The sequence below is a fragment of the Passer domesticus genome, chromosome Z (genome assembly GCF_036417665.1).
Source record: "Passer domesticus isolate bPasDom1 chromosome Z, bPasDom1.hap1, whole genome shotgun sequence".
In the NCBI taxonomy this organism is placed as follows: Eukaryota; Metazoa; Chordata; class Aves; order Passeriformes; family Passeridae; genus Passer; species Passer domesticus.
The window spans coordinates 9,710,490-9,731,483 of NC_087512.1; the positions used below are offsets into that span (position 1 = coordinate 9,710,490).

At 51.6% G+C, this 20,994-nt stretch overlaps 1 protein-coding gene across 8 annotated transcripts; it reads left to right on the plus strand.

Annotated features, from left to right (window-relative positions):
• Positions 1–413: 413 nt before the first annotated feature.
• On the plus strand, positions 414–20,669 carry LOC135290481 (uncharacterized). 8 transcript variants are annotated; one of them, XM_064404406.1, is made up of 10 exons: positions 414–3,427; positions 12,410–12,622; positions 13,061–13,303; positions 14,142–14,387; positions 15,874–16,119; positions 17,606–17,851; positions 18,426–18,716; positions 19,386–19,485; positions 19,565–19,611; positions 20,103–20,669. In XM_064404406.1, the coding sequence occupies exons 1-9, from the start codon at positions 3,325–3,327 to the stop codon at positions 19,587–19,589; spliced, it is 1,713 nt and encodes a 570-aa protein (XP_064260476.1). In that variant the 5' UTR covers positions 414–3,324; the 3' UTR covers positions 19,590–19,611; positions 20,103–20,669. The 8 variants fall into 8 exon arrangements, with proteins under 8 accessions (XP_064260476.1, XP_064260477.1, XP_064260480.1 ...); XM_064404407.1 differs by having other exon boundaries at positions 414–3,385; XM_064404409.1 differs by lacking the exon at positions 414–3,427 and adding an exon at positions 4,680–11,869.
• Positions 20,670–20,994: the final 325 nt, after the last annotated feature.

The following is a 20,994-nucleotide window of genomic DNA, read 5'->3' on the forward strand; positions in this document are numbered from 1 at the left end:
ATATGTGTGCAAGCACTGATTCTAGATGCAGGCCGAGACCTGTCAGACACTGGTTTCTTCTCTGTGGTGACAGTGACAGGACCTGAGGGAACAGCCTGGAGTTGTGTCAGGGGATATTTAGGTTGGGTATTAGGAATAGGTTGTTCACCCAGAGGCTCGCTGGGCACCAGAACAGGCTCCCCAGGGAAGTGGACACACCACTGAGCTTGACAGAGCTCAAGAAGTTTGGACAGTGCCCTCAGGCACATGGTGTGACTCTTGCAGAAGTCCTGTGCACAGCTAAAATTTGGACCCAATAATCCATGTGGGTCCCTTCCAGCTCAGCTCATTCTGTGATTCTGTGATTCTCCAAGGTATGGCCTCAGTGATGGGGCCCCTGCTTCAGAGGAGAAATGGAGACCTCTTTGCACCTTTGGGAACAGAAATCCCAAATGAAAGAAAGGAGCAGGGTACAGTGCTACTGCTGTTGGTCTTCAAGCCCTCTTATGACTGGTTTGCAATACCAGGCAGGGGCAAGCAAGGGGTCAGTGTGTGGCTTTCCACATGCACCACAACGGTGGGAGGAAGATGGGGAACTGAGCTCTGTATGGGAAATATGGGCCAAGCATGTTTCCAGGAAAGGACTGCCTACTGGTGACAGCCAGAACATGCTTTGTTTCCATGAGATTACATAATTAGCAAAGACTGAAAAGTCTAGGCATATCTTAATCAGCATCAAAAAGGGGAATTATGTAGAAATGAGGAAACAGATAAAGCAGCACGGTCACAGCGTCCAGCAATCCTGCAAAGAGTTAAGGCAGCCATTCAGAGCTCCTGGTATCAGAAGGTAGAGACGAAACAGCAGGAATAATGACCAGGGCCTGAGGTTATTCAAAAGAGAAAGGCTTCTTCAAAGAGAAGAAGTCATGTCTAGAGGACAAAAATAGTATCTGAGAGATAAGATGTAAATTCTTGATAAGGCAAAAAAAAAGTGAGCAAAGAACAGACTGTAGAAGCAGCCAGCAGCACCTTTTGCAAACACTTCAAGAACTCCAGATCTGCCACAGTGTCTGTAGGATAGACAGGAGAGCGTGTCTTCGCAGCAAAGTGACGTTCCTGGGGTGACACGATTGCTGCAAAAATGGCTCCAGTGCCAGAGCACTGCAAGATTTGTAGTGAAACAGGACACACTTCTGGCAGCATGCCTGGACCCTGGCATTGCAGCATGCCTGGACCCTGGCATTGCAGCAGGACGCAGCTTCTTGCCTACACCTGCTGAGATCCAGCCTGCCCATCCTTCCAGCTGAGCCAGACCTGCTGGATGCAGCTCTCTGTATGGCTTTTAGTTTGCCTGGTGTGACCAGAAGATGTTGAACCCTGAGAAAGCAGAACTGATTTGCACACCACTCTATCCTCCCTGCCAGAGCCTGGGTTCCACTCAAGACTGAATTTTTGTGATGTGGAGCAAGGGGAAGCATGAAGAATTAGAAAGTTTTCTGACAGCTTCCTTTGTCCATGGCTTTTGAGGTTTCATGTGGGGCCAAGAAGGATTTTCAGAGATGCCAGATACTGGTAACATAGGAGCTGAGAGCTATGGTTCTGCTGGGAATGTTGCAGAGTGGGACCAGGGATGTGAATTTTTTAGACTTTTTTAATTTATGGAATTCTCCTACTCCTTCTGCAAAGACCTTCCAAGCTGAAGAACCTATTCCTACTGACACCATTTGCTTTTGCAGCTCTTCAATTTTTTCCTTGAAAGGCCCAGACACACAAAGGGGCAGGGAGAGGTGACCTCTGAGTTGCTGCTGTTGCTGAAGGCAGAGCAGCAGTTGCTTCCCTCCACTCCCCAAACATCCCAGACACCTGAGACAGAGCACACCTACCTCCCAAGAACCTCCCAGGCTGTGCCCTGCTGCCATGCCAGGATCCGGTCCATGCACTTGCAGCCCCAGGACACCTTTTCTAGGGCAAATCTGTTTGAGTACAGTGAACTCTCTATGGATGAGCTTCATATTTGAGCAAAGGAAATAAAAAGGCAGGTTCATGGAGGTGGGGACTTCTGGCCCTGACAGCTCTGTTGCAGGAAGAAGTGAAACATAGACAAGGGAGACTGGTTTTCTGAGCCTTGGAGGGGCTGGGCAGTCTCCTGCTCTGTGCCTGAGAGGTAAAAGACTGCAGGAGTATCTGCACCTAGGCAGCTCGTATATTGGCAGAAAAAGAAAAAAAAAACCAAAAATTCTACCATGATTTGCTCAGGGTTAGTTTTTGGGTGTGGCTACGGGAATATACTTGGAGAGGGCCACCCTGCACTGGCCTGCTCAGTGCTGCTGAATAGAAGTGTTGCAGGGTGTGCAAACAGCAGAAAGCAGAGCCTGACCTCAGGTGTGACAGTACCAGCCCTTGCTGAGGAGCAAAACAGAGAAGAACCATCACAGGGGAATGCAGCGTGGCTGTGAAGCCTCTGAGAAGACTTGAAGGCTTGTTTTTCTCCTAGTTCTCTGCTTCAGTTGGGATGCAGGCCAGACACATCCAACAAGGTGGCTGGGGAAACACAAATTGAGCTCCTGCCCTGGACCTCCACTGATGGTTGGGTCTGCTACTGTGGCCAGTGCCACCAGCCTCCAGCTGCACACACAGCCTCACCAGCAGTCCCTTTCCTGCTCCACTGCCTGTGCTAACCCCTACCCCTTCATGGTCATTCCTGCTCCCACCACGTTTTGACAACACAGTGTGCGACAGCAGCTGAGCTTGAGGCTTCCAGGGTTCTTGTACCTTTCTGCCAAAGCATCTGCTCCCAGGCCAATCACGAGCACCCAATGACTCCTGCCAAAACCTTGGCTTTCCCATCCATGGCACACACTGCCAGCTAATCCAGATCTTCTGACCTTCAGAAGTCCCCTATCACAATCCTTACAAAGGCAGTAAAAAGGTGAGGATTCTCCTGTTGTAGTCACTGATTGAGTATCTGGGTGAGTATGGAAGGCACATCTCCCTGCTAAAGCCCAGCCATGAACCAGAACATCTCACAAGTCCTTCTGAGATCTGTGCTGGGAGAGGAGGCAACTCAGCTATGGTTAATAGCTGGGCCTGACAGAAAACCTCAAAAATTGTGGTTTTAGTCAAGAAAGTAGAGACAGCAAGATTGAAAAAGGGTCATGGAGCTGAAAGAGAAAGAAGGCAGTGCTGACACTTGTGGAGTTTCCTTCTCCAGTGAGGAAGCTTCTTGCACCATATGTGATTTCTCTGCGTGCCTGTTTCCTTTCCGTGCCCGCACCACTCACAGTCAGATGGGTGTGCAGTGAGGCAGCCAGGGTAGCTGAGACCTCAGTCCTGCCCTGGGAGCACATGGCCTTGCAATGGATGTTTCTCCTGCTCCTCACACCTCTGCTGGCAGCACAAAATCGTGGTAAGCCCTATCCCAACCATTATGGAAAACTCCAGGGAAGAGGTAAGCAGTGCTCCCTCCTTTGCCCCCAAGAGAAGGTTTTCCTGTGCTCCTTTTGCAGAGCCCCTGTGCAGCTTTATGGCGTGCAGGATACAGCAGCTGTGTCAGAGAAGTCTGACGTCCACACTGGGGCCCAAGTCCACCAAGTGGGCTGTGGCTAGGCAGAGCTCTGTTTGGGGATGGAGGGCAGCAAAGCTTGGGGGGCTGGGAAAGCCTCTGCAGAGTCTGTAGTGTTCCTCCATGGAGCTGGAAATACAAGGTGTCCATCTGTCCTGGCCCAGTGTCAGGGTGCCATGTCCTCACCACACAGGAGATGGGTGCTGCTGCCTGACCAAGACCTGGGGAGCCATGAGCTGAGCCCCTGGGTGTCCAGGAGAGTCTGGGGACAGGACTTTTCATATTCTGGGATTGCTCTTTAATGCACTTCCTTGGTGCTGGAAGGATCAGGCAACGCCCAGGGTTCTGCCAGGCTCTTCCCTCCCTGGCTGCACACTTTGATGCCAGCAGAGTCAGTTGGAATTTGCAGGCTCACATGTTGTCTGTCCTCCCAGGAGCCTGCACTGTCTGCCAATTGAGCTGTGGGTGTAGGAACTGTGACCTTGCATTGTTCTATATCTGTCTTGGAGTATTTGTCTAAACTAATTTTCTTGGAGCCAGGTGATAAAAATCATTAAACTTGGAGCTAGGTGATAAAAATCATTAAACTAGCATCTAACCCTGTCACCCTACTCCGCTGTGGTGTTGTACCTGGGTGGATGCAGGCTAGAGAAAACAGCTGATCTCGTGGCTGTGACAGAGTACAGGGAATGGGATCAGAGACTTTAATTGCTGATGTGCAGTGGCACCAGGCTCTGTACTCTGTGAGAGGTGTCATGGGAGCCTGCTTCCAGGGAAAACGTGTGTGGTTGCAGAGAGTGTAAGCACGGCACACTGTCACGCAAAAAACAAGGGCTAAAACTACAACAGAGGATATTCTCCTGCCCAGAGTGTCTTCCCATTGCCCAGATCCCTGCTGAAGCTGTTCTCCCAGGCCAGCAAGTGCAACCATGGCATCCTGTTTGTTTTCAAGGTGCACACTAAGACCAGGATCTGTCTGTGTCGTGTACAGTGGAACGGGGCCCTGTAGGCCTGCAGACTCTTGTCACACTCTGCAGATCTCAGTCAGCAGCCATCCCCAGAGGAGTCTGGCACTGCCTGTGTGACACAGATGATATTGCTGAGTTTGCACCTTGGAGCTGGTGAAAAGAGGAACCAAGACAAAAACATCTGCTGGCCACACCCAGCAGTGTGAGCAGCCCCGCCTGCATCCTCAGCATGCAGGCTCATCCCATCCTGGCACCTCTGCTGAGCTCCATCCTGATGGATCAGGGTCCTTCTCTTGCAGAGGGTCAGGACAAGGAAGATGACCCGAGTGAGGCAGGAGGGTCTCTCCTGTCCCTGCTAGGGTGGAATGGGCTGACAATGGCAGTGGGGCAGGGTAATGCTGTTGGACAGAGAGAGGGAACAATAGGGTAGGATCCCTGAGCACATCCCCTGGTAGATACAGGTACAACCCGTTGTGCACAGTGCCACAGAGAACAGTGCAGGGAACAGCAGTGCAGTGCAGGCACAGGATGTGGTTTGCACCTGTTGCTGGTTGATTCGGGAAACATGAATTTTGCCTCCTGTTCTTAGGACACGTGTCAGATATCCTTTAAGATCTCGTGGACCAGTACAGGTTCAAATGCCACCCTTTCCCAGCTCTTCTCACAACGCATTGTTCAGTGACTTGCTTTGCCACCCCCTTTCCTGCCAGGACTCCCAAGCAAAGCAACCCCAGGGATGGTCTCTGCTCCATCTCTCTTAAAGACACACTCAGCAGCTTTGGTTGCTAGTGAGGAGTACAGACATGCTCTGAGACCCGCGTTTGTGCTCGCAGTGCCTTGCAATACAACTCTCCACTGGTGGAAAAAGTGATTGCTTTTCTTAGCTCCTCTCAGCAAGCACATGGCATCAAACTCAGCAAGACTGCAGTGCACTTTGCTGTCACCTCTCTCAGCTGCTGAGCTGCCCTGCCAAAAGGGTTGAACTTCGCCTACTGCTTCTCAGATTTCACCTTGTCCTTTATTCTTTGCATGTGAGATAATATAGTGTAAGAAAGGACACCTTTTGCTTTTAAGCAAAGGGCCGAACCCAGGAGCCTGACCTGAATTATCAGCATAGGCTGTTTCTCCTTTCTCCTAACACTCCCTTCTGGCCCATGCTGGGCCTTTGTTGAGCCTGCCAGGCTCATAACTCCTTGCAGGACAGGCAGTCCAGACATTTCTGAAAAAGGCTTCCTACAGTCACGGGTAATAAACAATATCAGAGAGGAGAGTATTCATTTAATAGCATCAACTAGGAAAAAACCTAAAACAGTAAATATCTGTCTTTGGAGGCAAATGGACCAATCTTTTGTTACCACTCCTGTCTCAGGCATTCAATATTTCCCATTTCACAGTGAGCACACATGGCACGTTACAAAAGGTGCCTATTTGGTCACATCTACACTATATTTTCCTTGCTGAAATTTCACTTGACTCAGCCTCCTTCCTCTAGCTGGGGCAGAGAGCCTGTAGTGGTACTCTCCAGTCACTGGATTCTTTGAGTAAGGGAATGAGCTGTGGGCTCTGCCTGCCTTTTCTGATCTCTCTCACCCTGCCCTTGAGCTCTGCTCAGCATGGTCCATGCCCAGCTTGGATGTGGGTGCTCTGTCAGCCGCTGTCTGCCCCTGATGGGGCACATCTGGCAGGACAAAGGGCACAGGGGAGCCTGGGAGGAATTTAAAAAGTGAGACCAAATAATCACCTCCATTCCTAATTTCAGAGTAATGCTGTAAGACCCATGTTTTGTTCTCAATGGCTTACAGTTCAGCTCTCCAATGCAACTGGAAAAACAGTGGTTTTCTCTGTGGAAATGGTGGTTGCTTTTTTCAGCTCCTCTCAGCAAGCACATGGCATCAAACACAGCTCGAAGGCTTGGGAAGAAAAGGATGAGTTGCAGAGGACAGGAATCACCCTGGTGCTTGCAGGGGGCCCTGTGGTCAGAGAAGAAGCAAGGAGGGAGCACAGGAGTTTGCCTGCAGGACTGCTTTTCTGTGTAGTCTTTGTGTCTGAAGGGCAGACACACTGCTGGCACACGTTTGTGTAGCGGCGAGGCGACATGGTCAGTGCCACTCCCTTCCCTGCAAGCATCCTTGGATGGAGAACCTTTGGGAAGGCTCACAATATTCACACGTTCAAGCACACCACAGCTAGCAGGCAGGCGAGACACAGGAGGATCTTCCCAATGGGGTTCCAGCAAGGTTTTTTTAAGGTCCAGCACTGAAGGAGTCCAGGGACAGAAGACAACAGATGGTAGAGGGTCCAGGGTATAAATATGCAAAAGAGGAGTGGAATTAAGCCTCAGGGACAATCAACTGAGGACACAGAGGGGGTACAAAGGGCAGGAGACAATAGGGAGTGCCAGGGTGGGCAGGCAGGGTTACATTAACCAATGGGGAAACAGGGAGAGGAGAACATTCTAGAAAAAGATCATATAGGGGTAAAAGGGGTAGGGACGGCCAATGAGCCAATGAGGAACACACAACTGGGGTAAATCAGCACAGTGCTGCAGAGCACCGGGGGCCAACCTTCTGTCTCCCCCGAACCTATGGGGGATGCCTCCCGGGCATTGCCACTAGCCTTTTCCCAACGGGCTCACGGGCCTCCACAGCTCCCCCTTCTTGTTTAATTAAAAAGACTCCTCCCATGGATCTCTGCAGATACTTAATAAAACATAGGAACCTAACCAGCACAACAACAATCATAATTAAAACACAAAACAGTCCCTTGAGCAAGGATGAAACCCACCCTGTGAGTCCCCCTCTTTCAAAGAGTTCAGTAAGTCCATCAGTGGTTTTCTCAGTCTTGATGTTTTCTATGAGCTCTTCCAGCCTCTGGATGCTCACTTGGACCAACCTTTAATGTGAGGATAAGTTAAAACAGCACATCCTGACAAAGTCTTGACAGCCTGTTATGGTTTGATGTTGGTGCAATGCTAGTGCTTTTATAAAAGTGTATTTTTTAGTGGTTGTGAGATGTGACTAGGAATAAATTCCTTCAGCATAGGAATAAAGAAAAAAACTTTATTAACTTACAATATATAAAAAGGAATAGATATAGAATTTAGAATGAAAATCTTTTAAAACATTCTTCCTCCTCCCCTCAGTTTCTACTACAGCATGAAATAAAACTTTAGATATTTATTGCAGTTACCACCCCTCAGATAATCAACTTTCAGTTTTTCACTATTCTTCAGACAATCAACTTTCAGTTTATCAAGGAGAGAGAAGGGTTTTTTTGTACTATAGGCTTTTTTAGGAAACACAGTTGAAACTTTTTGTGTTTCTATGTCACACATGGCACCGCCTGGAAAACATTTGCTTTCATGACTTTTTTTTTCCATGTCTAGTGCTCTCACTATTGCGCATGGACTAGAGTTGCTTTTAGGGTTCTCTTTTTAAGGATGCCTTGTTCAGTTTTTAAAAAGCAACAGTCTCTTGTTTTTGGAACACCAGTCCCCCTCGAATTCATTTTTTTGGGCTGAGACGTTTTGAGAACAGAGATCTTTTTTTTCACTGAAGACAGTGACTATTCAATATTCAAATTTGAGCACTGATTAGTTTAACTACAACCTCCTAAAAAACTCACTTCTTTATTAAACCAAAACACAGCTGTGTCCATGGGCCAGCAGTTGGAAATCTATGGCTGCTGAGGCACTGGATTTTCTACATTGTCCATGGATAGACACAAACTGTCTTGTTGGAGGGCTGTTGCCAGAGTGACCCAGATGTTTTGGGCTGACTGCAGGAGCATCCGGAGTGTGGTGGTGAGTGGTTGGTAACTCATGGTCATATCCTAGGAAAGATGAGTTCTTCATGTGAGTTTTAAAAGGAAATGCATAACTTTGTGACTTCTATTGTCTTCTTCTCACAACACTCCTTCCTTTTTTCTGTTTTTATGTTAGAGAGATGTGAGAGAAGTGAAACTAGTGTAGCAACTTAGACGACAGCATAAAATAGCAGTATTATGAAAGAAAAGGAAGTTAAAAAGTAACAAGATCTTAAGATGGGATATAACTTATCCCATATGGAAAATCCAGGAGGCTGTCTCATGGTCCAGGTGAGGCAGAGCTGATTTCAGAAGTCAGGTCTGTGGAGAATGTGGTTCTTTTCCTTCTTCTCTTTCTCCTTCTCCAGGCTGTATGTGTCTGGTCTGTATCTTCTTTTTCTGGATCTTCGGGAATTCTTCAGGTGTTGTGTCTGGTGGCTCTAGATACAGCCTGATGTTTTTGCCAGTTTGAAAAGACAGGTGGCTGCTAAGGAAGGCAGGAGCCTCTCCTAAAATGGAAAATGTAAACCCCTCCCTTCAAATTCATATAATTTTGAAATTAAGGGGCTCTCAGGCAAAGATATGGGAGCAGGAATAACAGTTCTTTATTAGGGAAGAAAATTTTAAAAATAAAATAAGCAATACAGTAATACAAAACAACACTGACAGAGTCAGAATATAACCTGACACCCTGTTGGTCAGGGTGCTGGTAGCAGTTCAATTAAATGGTGGCTGCAGTCCTCGTGGAGTGACAGATGTAGTTCTCTTGAAGCAGTGATCCCGTAGAAAGCGTGTAATCTTCCTCTGAAGATCCACTGGTGGTGTAGATGGGCCTGGTCTTCCTCTAGGAATCCAGTGGGAAAGGGCTGCTCCTCTGGAAATCCAGCAGAAAAGCTGCCTGTGGTCTTCCAAATACCAGATTATATCCAGATAGGAATGCTTGGCTCCTCCCTCTGGGTGGAGCTTGTCACAATGGGATGATGTAATTTTATCAGTCATGCAGTGACACTCAATGGCCTCTTAACAGAAGGTGTCTCCCCAAAGGGAGGATTGGTTGTGGAAGAGATAAAGAAAACTGCCCAATTAACAGAAAATAACTGCTCCACAGACAGGAATAGAACACACACACACATTTCGTACCTAGGACAGCCAGGGGTCCACTTTGGGCCTGATCCTGTGGACACACAGGCATACCCTCTCCCCCAAGTTATTAATGGGAAAGGGCCCATTATCCATGTGGTTTCAGGGTCCTTGATTAGCACAGGCAGCTTCTCTATGAGCTGAGCTCTGGTATTATTTGAGACGTGCCTGATGATGGGGGGGATTTGGCTCTGCAAATGAATTATTAAGAAAATTGATGACATAAAGAGCCTTGCACAATCTTTCAATGCTTGGTAAGGTTTCAATCCTCCCACGCTGCTGATCAAGGACCCACTTGATGGTACAGTGGACCCTCTCTACGATGGATTGTCCTGTCGGGGAGTGGGGTTTGCCAGTGGTGTGCTTCACCCCCCACTGGCTAAAAACTGTTGGAATTTCAGGGAAGTGTAAGCAGGACTGTTGTCAGTTTTAATATTTTGGGAATGCTGAAGGTTGAAATGTGAGGAGGAAATGTTTGATTACATCTTTTAGCTTCTCTCCTGCATGAGCTGAGGTGAAAACAGCCCCAAAGAATGTGTTGATGGACATGTCAATGTACTTGGGTCTCCCAAAGGGAGCATAGTGGGTGACATCAGTCTGCCACAACTGCAGACTTTCAAGGCTGTGGGGGTTAACTCTGGCTCCCATAGAAGGCAGGTTAAAGTCTTGGCAATTGGGGCACAAGCCATCAATTGCCCTGGCTTGACCTTGTGAAGTTTTAAACATTTGCATAAGGGCTGGAATATTCTGATGAAAAAATTGATGTCTCGGCTTCACTTGGTTGAAAATATCAGGCAAAGTAGTTAGTACAGCCATGGCCAGAGCATCAGCCCTCTGATTACCCTCAGCAATGGGTCCTGGGAGGTCGGTGCATGATTTCACATGCATAATATGGTATGGTTGCTCCCAGTGGGAAAGTAGATAAACTAGTTTTGAGAGCAAGTCGTGTAAATTTGGATTGGAGACCTCCTTTAACAAAGAATGTTCAGGTCTCTCAGCCACCCCCGTGACATAGGCCAAATCTGTGACCAGATTTAGAGTCTGCCTGAACTTCTCAAAGGCCCTGACAACAGCTGCTAATTCTGTGGAGATCCCTGAAGAATTCCGACATCAGACTCCCACTCCTAAGTATCTGGGTTCTTCCAAGTTATAAAGGACTTGATCCGCCTGAGCCATTAATACAAACTGTCAGTGCCTTCAGAGGAGTTCTACTTTTTAATGATTTTGAAACCAGATTAAAGGTCGACTTAAAAAGTTTGTGTTTTGGGAAATGAGTTGAAATTTGACCTGAGTAGCTGTCAAGAGTAAACTGGAGGTTCTCGTTTGTCTGGAGCAAAGTATCCAGATCTTTTAATGTCAATAGTAGAAGTATGCACATGAAGTCACACCCTGCCAAGGTCCAGAGGCATGCTCTGGCCTTTGTGATGAGCCAAGCCATCAGCTCTTGGGGTGTTGTAATGGTTTTGACTGGTTGGTGGGATTGGAACATCTACTCTGTAATTAAAATTGGTCCTTCAAAGTAGGGTCCCATTGAAAATTAATCCATAGAATTTGGGTGACTTGCCCAAAACTGCAAAACAAAAAAGCAGGCTAGGGTCTGCCCGATGGGCCTGTCTCATGGTCAATGCTTTGCATATCTTTTGGATTGCTACCATGGCCTCCAGAGGGAGGGTGCATGGCGAGTTGAGATCCTGACGTGATCCCCAGCAACAGATGGACACAGCTGATGCTCCTGCAGAGCTGGTGAAGGTCCCTCAGGGTTTTTGGGTTGTCTTTGATAGTGAACTGCTGAGGTACGATGGTCCACTCGCCTGTTTGGAGACCAAGGTAGGTCCAGGGGCAGCTGCACTGAATCTTTTCCATCGCAATTTCAAATCCTCTCTCCTCGATGGCATGGATGGTCTTTTTTGAGCACAATGTCTAAATATGTGTCCATCTGGGTACAAATCAAAATGTTGTCAATGTAGTGGAGGACAATGGCATCTGAAAACTTTGTTCTGATAGGTGAGAGAATGTGGGTGACAAACCACTGGCACAAAAAAGGAGAGTTCTTCATGCCTTAGGGGAGTACCCTCCAGTGGCTCATCCTGGGAGGTGCCATCTCTGTCACCCCTCTGAAGAGGGAGGGATTGGCACCCCTCTGGATGGAACTCCCTCATCCTCATGGATGCTGCTGGAGCCCAATGACCCTCAGGCTCTGCCTCCTGGCCTTTGCACACAGGAAAATGTAAGATTCCCTTCAAATGGGACCCCAAACTGCGGTTTACTCCGGAGAGGAGTGACTTTGCCTTGAACGAAGTGGTGCAGCTCAGCTGTACTGGAAGGATTCCTGAGAAGTTTGCACCATCTGTCCCACAGATTCAATGCATTTCCAGAGGCGGCCAGATCCTGTGAAATGGGACTCCCACCTGCAAGGGTGAGCACAGCCCTGCACCACCCTGACCCAGGGTCCTGAGCTGGTGGCAGACCCTCTGTACCTGGTCATGCACATGACAGTGCAGGAATGGCAGACCCGCATGCCTTGGCTTTCCCCGTGTCCTGGCACTGACAAGGCTCTTTTTGTCTCAGCACCTTGCTGCAGGCACCTGCTGGGGTCGGTGCTCAAGGGTCCCTGCACTGGGGGCTGCTGTAAGCCCTGTGCCTTCCAGCAATGACTGGGTGTATGGCCACGGTGGTGGGAGGGGATGGAACTCTGTGTGAAGACTGGGAAGGAAGTCAGTCCCTGCCCAGCCTTTTCCAAATGCAGCCTGAGTTGGGAAGCCTGCAAGACTGTAGTAGGCATGGATGGGACTGCTCCATTGCTGCTCTGCTGCCTGTTCTAGGCTGCAAGAGAGGGATCAGCAGCTGAATGTGGTAACCAAAGGAGATGGGCCCTGTCCAAATCAGAGCAAGAGATATCCCAGCAGAACACTTCCCATCCTGCTTACATGAGCTCCTTCTCCTCTCCTCTGTGCAGAGAGATGCCAGAAGCCCCAGTGGGGCTCACAGCTCCAGTTTAGCCCAAACCAGAGATTTTACTGGGTCAGTGAAGAGGTGACAGTGAGCTGCTTTGTGAACAATGCTCCTCCCCTCGCTATGGTCAGATGTGCAAACTGGAAGAATGCTTGGGAGGTGTTGGACATGTCAGGAACATGGCATAGGTTGGCACAGAACTTGAGCTGCACCAAGGGTAAGTTGGGAAGCACTAGGTCTCCCGTGCTACGTGCACTTCTCACTGGACATCGTGCTGTATCTGTGAGACAGCAGATAACCCGGGGCACTGCTCAGAGTCAAGTCCCAGTTAGGAGCAGTCTCCAAGATGGACAGGGTTAGAAGCTTTCAGTGTGGGACAGGTTTTCTCTATCCCTGCATCTTCCAGTCTATTCCTGAGTTGCATGTCACAGGGAAGTCGGAGGGGATCCTGCCCCTCACTTTTCACCTCTCTCCCAGTGCCCTGTGTCACCTCCTTGCCCAGGCACATGCTCTTTTTCTGCTCTTGGCGGTCCTTGGGCTTCCTCATGGTGTTGAATGCTGACATTAACCACAGCTCATCGTGGAAAAGCCTTGGTCCCTCCCCTGCCTGAGCATTCACTCACTGAGTACGATTCTCACACTTTCTCCCTGACAGCTAAATGCCAAAAACCTCAGTGGGACACAAGACTTCAGTTTTTGGGGAAAAAACCTGAATACCCACAGAATAGGGAAGTGACACTGACCTGTCCTGAAGGCCTTGAGCCTTCCTTCCCCGAGGTCAAATGCACAAAGGAAATTCAGAGAGTGACTCCTGGAAAACCAGTCTATGTGGATGCCTGGTGGGGCAGGAGCAGCACAGGTGCCTGGACACGCATTGAGGGGGATGTCCTGTGTATGGGTAAGTGAGGCTGCAGCAGCTCTCCCGTGTGTCCCCTCTGCCCTCACCCTCCCTGGGGCCGTGTTCCCTGTGCAAACTGCTGAAGAGGACCACCCAGGCAGGAGACAACAGACCAGGCAGAACCAGCTGGGCAAGCTGAAATCTCCTGCAGCGGTCCCTGAGCAGGCCAGGTCTGGGGCTCCCTGCCGGGTGCCCCGGCCAGGGGCAGGACCCAAGGCTGCCACCCAGGTGCCCGTGGAAGTTCCATCCCCTTTGCTGTGCTTCCCGGTGCCACCCTGGAATGCACAGGTCTGCTTGTTCCCCTGCTGGCCCGTGGACAAGGGACCTGGGGGACATCCCCTGCACCTGCAGGTTGGAGCAGAGGGGAATGAAGGGAGCTCTGATGATGCAGGGCTGGCTGAGCCCCTGGCACTGGGACAGGAGGCTCTATGGGATGGACCTGGGGAAGGAGCAAGGCCAGCCATCAGGGAATGGAGATGCAGTGTTGCTGTCCCTAGCAGAGACAGAGCTGTGCTCACTGGGGGCATGGCAGTACAAGACAGTGCTCAGGAGAAATGCACAGGAAGAGATAGGATGGCAATGTCCCTGATTTTGGCTGTGGGAGTTGGATAGGGACAGGTTCCTCAATGAGGGATTCTTCATACTTATAAGCTCAAGGAAAAAGTCCTTCCCAACAAGGCTTGCCCTCAGGTCACATCCCAGCCCATGGATGTGTCACCTTCCCTCTCCCTTCATTGCCTTGAGGGGTGGCTGGGATTTCTCTCCCACAACTCACCCATACTCACTTCATCATCTCATCATCTCCAGCCCATCTAACACCAACTTTCACCTCTGACAGAAGGATGCAAAAGGCCCCAGTGTGACTCCAGACTCCAGCTGGCACCAGACCAGGAGAACTATAAGAAGGAGGAGAAAGTGATGCTGAGCTGCCCTGAAGGTTTCCAGCCGTCCTTCACCGAGATCCAATGTCCGACTCAATTCCAGTATGATGATCATTATGGGACACCTGTGTACAAAGAATTTTGGCTCGGTAGAGACTCCAGTGGTGCCTGGGTCCCCATTCTCTCCAGTGTGGACTGCATTGGTAAGGGAGGGATCAGGAGCAGGGTAATCCTTTGCAGGGGGATATCCTGAGAACATCTCTGAGCTGGGACAGCATGGGAAGGTCAGGGTTTTTCCTTGGGCACAGCACTGTGAGGATGGAGGCTGTGGAAGCAGCTCCTGCTTCCAGGCCAGGAGGAAATGGCTCCTGTTGTGCTCTCCCATGGCCCCAAAGGATGGCTGCAGCCACACAGCTCAGAGGGTTTGGGGGAGGCAGGATCCCTTTGCTGCTCCCTCTGGGCTGTGATGTAGCCCAGGGGACACAGCACCCTGGCTTCCCACTCTTCTCCCCAAAATGTCCTGATGTTTGACTGAACAGGAGCTCTTCTGCCACTGGAGAAATTCACCCAGTGGTTCCCATTCAATTTCCTAGTGCAGCATGACCCCAGACTCCTCCTGCTCCCCTTTCAGAGAGCTGCAGTGAGCACCTTCAGTCTCTCCCTTTCCATCCAGCCCGGCTGGGGCGGCAGGGGACAAAGCTGCTGGCTGTGGTGCTCAGCTGGGCATCTCTGGTCTTCTGCCACCAGGGCTCTTGGAGAGGAAAGCCTCTGCACAAGGGCTTCTCACAGCACCTCCCTTTGTGGCAAAGTTGGTCTGCACCTTGGGAGATCCCTTCTGTGCCCCTTTGGGAGAAGGCAGATTGTCTTTTAAACCCCTTCACGCCTCACAAACCTTCTTGCAGAGTCTTGAACAGACAAGGGCTCCTGCCACAAGCCAGCAGCCTTCTTTGCAGGAATCACTGCCACAAAGCCTCCCCCTGCAGCACTGGACAAAGTGCTGGGGCCAGCTGCTCAGCCACTGCCTACTGAGCCGGGAGGATGGTGAATCTGGTGGGGAGGTGATGAGAAGAGGGAAGGGCTGTGCCAGGAGAAAGGGGCAGGGGCACTGGTAAAGCAGGAGATGGGAATGCAGAAGGCACTGCTCAGCCCCTGTCCCCCTGCCCAGCGGTGTGGGGCAGGGGCTGAGCAGCCAAGGAGGCACCGAGTGAGTGAGAACAGGGAGCCCCGAGGGGAACAGGGGCGTGCCTGATCCCTGTGGCAGGCATGAGCCATGGCTGAAGGGCCCTGCCTGCCAGCAGGAGTGGTGCTGCCATGGCCAGCAAGTGCCACCTCAGCTGGCCTGGGTGACAGGCCTGGGTGACAGGCTGGAGGGAGTGCCCTGGTGCAGGGCTGAGTGTCCTGGGAATGTCCCTGCTCTGGGCTTTGCAGGAGGCAATATGGTGCCCGTGGACACACTGTGGATGGGGCAGGTTCATGGATGAGTGATCCTTCACACTTTCCATGCATCTGGAAAGCCCCTTCCCAACAAGGCTTGCCCTCAGGTCACATCCCAGCCCATGGATGTGTCACCTTCCCTCTCCCTTCATTGCCTGGATGGGTTGCTGGGATTTCTCTCCCACAACTCACCCATACCCACTTCATCATCTCATCATCTCCATCCCATCTAACACCAACTTTCACCTCTGACAGAAATTTGCCAAAGGCCCCAGTGGGACTCCAGACTCCAGCTGGCACCAGACCAGGAGAACTATAAGAAGGAGGAGAAAGTGATGCTGAGCTGCCCTGAAGGTCTCCAGCCGTCCTTCACCGAGATCCAATGTCCGACTCAATTCCAGTATGATGATCATTATGGGACACCTGTGTACAAAGAATTTTGGCTCGGTAGAGACTCCAGTGGTGCCTGGGTCCCCATTCTCTCCAGTGTGGACTGCATTGGTAAGGGAGGGATCAGGAGCAGGGTAATCCTTTGCAGGGGGATATCCTGAGAACATCTCTGAGCTGGGACAGCATGGGAAGGTCAGGGTTTTTCCTTGGGCACAGCACTGTGAGGATGGAGGCTGTGGAAGCAGCTCCTGCTTCCAGGCCAGGAGGAAATGGCTCCTGTTGTGCTCTCCCATGGCCCCAAAGGATGGCTGCAGCCACACAGCTCAGAGGGTTTGGGGGAGGCAGGATCCCTTTGCTGCTCCCTCTGAGCTGTGATGTAGCCCAGGGGACACAGCACTCTGGCTTCCCACTCTTCTCCCCCAAATGTCCTGATGTTTGACTGAACAGGAGCGCTTCTGCCACTGGAGAAATTCACCCAGTGGTTCCCGTTCAATTTCCTAGTGCACCATGACCCCAGACTCCTCCTGCTCCCCTTTCAGAGAGCTGCAGTGAGCACCTTCAGTCTCTCCCTTTCCATCCAGCCCAGCTGGGGTGGCAGGGGACAAAGCTGCTGGCTGTGGTGCTCAGCTGGGCATCTCTGGTCTTCTGCCACCAGGGCTCTTGGAGAGCAAAGCCTCTGCACAAGGGCTTCTCACAGCACCTCCCTTTGTGGCAAAGTTGGTCTGCACCTTGGGAGATCCCTTCTGTGTCCCTTTGGGAGAAGGCAGATTGTCTTTTAAACCTCTTCAGGCCTCACAAATCTTCTTGCAGAGCCCTGAACAGACAAGGGCTCCTGCCACAAGCCAGCAGCCTTCTTTGCAGGAATCACTGCCACAAAGCCTCCCCCTGCAGCACTGGACAAAGTGCTGGGGCCAGCTGCTCAGCCACTGCCTACTGAGCCGGGAGGATGGTGAATCTGGTGGGGAGGTGAAGAGAAGGGGGAAGGGCTGTGCCAGGAGAAAGGGGCAGGGGCACTGGTAAAGCAGGAGATGGGAATGCAGAAGGCACTGCTCAGCCCCTGTCCCCCTGCCCAGCGGTGTGGGGCAGGGGCTGAGCAGCCAAGGAGGCACCGAGTGAGTGAGAACAGGGAGCCCCGAGGGGAACAGGGGCGTGCCTGATCCCTGTGGCAGGCATGAGCCATGGCTGAAGGGCCCTGCCTGCCAGCAGGAGTGGTGCTGCCATGGCCAGCAAGTGCCACCTCAGCTGGCCTGGGTGACAGGCCTGGGTGACAGGCTGGAGGGAGTGCCCTGGTGCAGGGCTGAGTGTCCTGGGAATGTCCCTGCTCTGGGCTTTGCAGGAGGCAATATGGTGCCCGTGGACACACTGTGGATGGGGCAGGTTCATGGATGAGTGATCCTTCACACTTTCCATGCATCTGGAAAGTCCTTCCCAACAAGGCTTGTCCTCAGGTCACATCCCAGCCCATGGATGTGTCACCTTCCCTCTCCCTTCATTGCCTTGAGGGGTTGCTGGGGATTTCTCTCCCACTACTCACCCATACTCACTTCATCATCTCATCATCTCCAGCCCATCTAACACCAACTTTCACCTCTGACAGAAATTTGCCAAAGGCCCCAGTGGGACTCCAGACTCCAGCTGGCACCAGACCTGGTGAATTATAAGAAGAATGAGAAAGTGATGCTGAGCTGCCCTGAAGGTTTCCAGCCACCCTGCACTGAAATTCAGTGTCAGACTCAATTCCAGTATGATAATGATTATGGGACACGTTTGTACAAAGAATTTTGGCGTGGAAGAGACTCCAGTGGTGCCTGGGTGCCCATTCTCTCCAGTGTGGACTGCATTGGTAAGGGAGGAAAGGAGGGATCAGGTGCAGGGTAATCCTTTGCAGGGGGATATCCTGAGAACATCTCTGAGCTGGGACAGCATGGGAAGGTCAGGGTTTTTCCTTGGGCACAGCACTGTGAGGATGGAGGCTGTGGAAGCAGCTCCTGCTTCCAGGCCAGGAGGAAATGGCTCCTGTTGTGCTCTCCCATGGCCCCAAAGGATGGCTGCAGCCACACAGCTCAGAGGGTTTGGGGGACGCAGGATCCCTTTGCTGCTCCCTCTGAGCTGTGATGTAGCCCAGGGGACACAGCACCCCGGCTTTCCCCTATTCCCCCCAAAATGTCCTGATGTTTGACTGAACAGGAGTGCTTGTGCCACTGGAGAAATTCACTCAGTGGTTCCCGTTCAATTTCCTAGTGCACCATGACCCCAGACTCCTCCTGCTCACCTTTCAGAGAGCTGCAGTGACCACCTTCAGTCTCCCTTTCCCTTCACTGTGTTGGGTGATGAGCAAGGTTGTCTGCCTGCAGCTTCCTTGCATGGCTCGGTTGGGAAGGGAATAAAGTGACCTTCTGGCAATCTTTCCTTCACAGAAGTGCTCCAGGTTGACCCTAACACCTTTGAGATTTCCAGAACCAGCATCCAACTGAAATGGACCTGCAGGTTCCCTGATGCCTGCCAGGGCATGAGGGCCAGGTGCCGCCTGGCAGTGCCTTCCTCCCCTCCCTGTGAGGCTGAGGAGGTGAATGGAGAGCAGATGTTACATGGCCAGGAGGGAACATTCACCTGCTCCCCTCTGCAGCCCTTCACTGAGTACAATGTCACCATCGACTTGCCCCCCAACACAACCCTGTTCTCATGGTTCTTCATGACTCAGGAAACAGGTACGTGCACAGAAATATCAGAGACAAGGAGCAGTTCAGAGCTGTGTCACAGGCTGGACAGATGTTCTCCTCACCTCTCAGCTCAGCCTGATCATTTGTTCCATGCTGGGATGTGCCTGGGATCAGAGCTGCTGGGGTCATGTGGAGCTCAGGGGAAGGGGCTGGGAGAGCCCTGAGCAGGGCACAGCCCGTTCTCACTGTCCCACTCCACACCACACTGCTGTGCTTCCCACGGCTGCAGCCTTTGCAGGGGACAAACCCTTCACAGGGAGTCCCTCTGCAGCCTGTCCCTTGGCCAGGAGCTGCTGCAGCCTCCTCTGCCTCAGCCCCTGCTTATAGCCCTCCAATAGACACAGTTGACCTGTGTCTGCTGCAGCTTCTCTGTTGGTAAGTGTCTCCTTGCTCCTGGTGTGCCCAAGTCACTCTCCTGCCTGATCCCTTTTGCCAGCCTGGCAGCTTCCCTGGAAACAAGCTGGCTCAACACAAGAGCCTCTGGGTCTCATTTGGAACAGCACAAGATCCCCACATACGGGGTGATGCTCTCTCCCAGAAGAAACCTCAACCAGGACAAAGATGCACACACTTGCACATACCCTTTGCCCTTCTTGGGGCCATTGCCAGCAGGAGGCCAGGCTGTGGCACTCACCCCTGCCTCTGTGTTTGTTGCAGGGCAGACTGTGGGCCAGTGGCATTGGATTGTGATTGGACTGGTTGTGCTGCTGGCAGACCGCCTTGTGGTTGCAGTCATCCTGTGGCTTGTGCACTCCAGGTGAGTAGGGAGGGGACAGGATCAGCAGGTACATACACAATGCCAGCTTCTTACCCTGCACTCCTCTTTCCCTTTCCAGGAAAAGGAAGTACTTGCCCAGCTAAACTAAGGAGGCTAATTAAAAAGGTAGGAAAATGCAATTCTGCAGACAGCCATCACAGAGGGGACTATCGGGATGTGGGGCAGGTGGGATCAGAGCAGCAATCTCCCTGGAGATGTTGGGTTTCAGGAGAAGCAGCAGTTTGCACGCTGCACTGATACATCTGATTTGCCTTGGCTGGGGATGATCAGGATGGCTCTGCCCACTGAGCCCCACGTGGATGCAGAGCCTGGTCCCAGGCAGTGCTCCCTGCCTGGAGCAGGGACGGGGTGAGCAAAGATGAGCATCCCAAAGGCTCAGGTCTTTGAGTGACCCATGTCTGTGCCATCCCTCCTGGGGGTCTGCAGGGAGGGGTCTCAGGAGGGTCAGGCTGAGGGGCTGCTGCTCTCACCTCAGCACTGACAGCACCTCTGGGGCTCTGTGGCTGGGCACAGCTGGGATGGAAGGGTTGGGCTGCAGCAGGCACTGCCACGTGCTCCAGCCTGTCTCTGACACTGGGTGCCCTTTTTCTCCACAGGTAAAGTGGCTAGGCTGGAGATCAGGCACTTCAGCCCCAGCCAGGACCATGGAGACATCCAGAGCAGTGAGGAGGACGTGAAGAAAATGGGAAGGATAATCCCAGCCCAGTGCTGATGGCTGCCATGTACCCTGGCTCTCCTGTGGCTGTGACCAGCACGGGGCTCCCATGAAATTCATCCAATTCAGCAGGGCAAGAGGAAAACAGAAGGCCCTGGAGGGCTGAGCTTTTTCATTCCTCAGCCCCTTCAACTCCCAGGGTTTGCTTACTGCTTTTGTAAGGCCTTTCAATCTGGCTTTCTGTAATGCTTTTTTTCAGGCTTTGCTTTCATTTTTGCTTTCCTGGAGGCAGGATCTGTATGCCAGATTTCCCAGTCCCAGAACTTACACAGGCTCAGGTTGGTGGCATTCTCCTGCTGTCCTCTGGGTTCCCAATGCTTCTCTCTGTTGATATTCAGCCAAACCCAGGGCTTTGCTTGGCCTGCCTGGACTGCTTTGTGACTCTGCCTGTTCTGTCTGGACAACAAATAAAGGCTTATGGATTGGAGGGGCTGCCTGGCCCACACAACTTCTTTCTGCACCCCTCATTGCCCCTGGGAGGTGATATTCCCCTGCAGGGAGTCACTGTGCCTTGCTGAGGGGAGCCACGGGCAGGGCTGCTGTGATCCTGCATTCCCCTGGTGGTGCCTGACAGCTTTTCTGACCTACTGAGCTGAGCTGGACAGCTCTAATGTGAGTTTGGAGCAGATGTGTGGTGGGAATCCATCCAGGGTGATGGCCCTCCACACACATTTTGGCCAAGAGTGTATTCTGTGCCCATGCTGTGGGATCTCTGGGCTTTCAGCTCCCTTGCTGCCCTGGGCCAGGTCAAACCTGGAAGAGAAGCAAACATC

Bases quoted from the DNA above. Each gene is read 5' to 3' on its own strand.
- LOC135290481 (XM_064404406.1), top strand. From the start codon at position 3,325: ATGGCCTTGCAATGGATGTTTCTCCTGCTCCTCACACCTCTGCTGGCA. The intron at 12,623-13,060 runs GTAAGTTGGGAA...TCTCCCTGACAG, and splicing joins GAACTTGAGCTGCACCAAGG to CTAAATGCCAAAAACCTCAG. The intron at 17,852-18,425 runs GTAAGGGAGGAA...TTTCCTTCACAG, and splicing joins CTCCAGTGTGGACTGCATTG to AAGTGCTCCAGGTTGACCCT.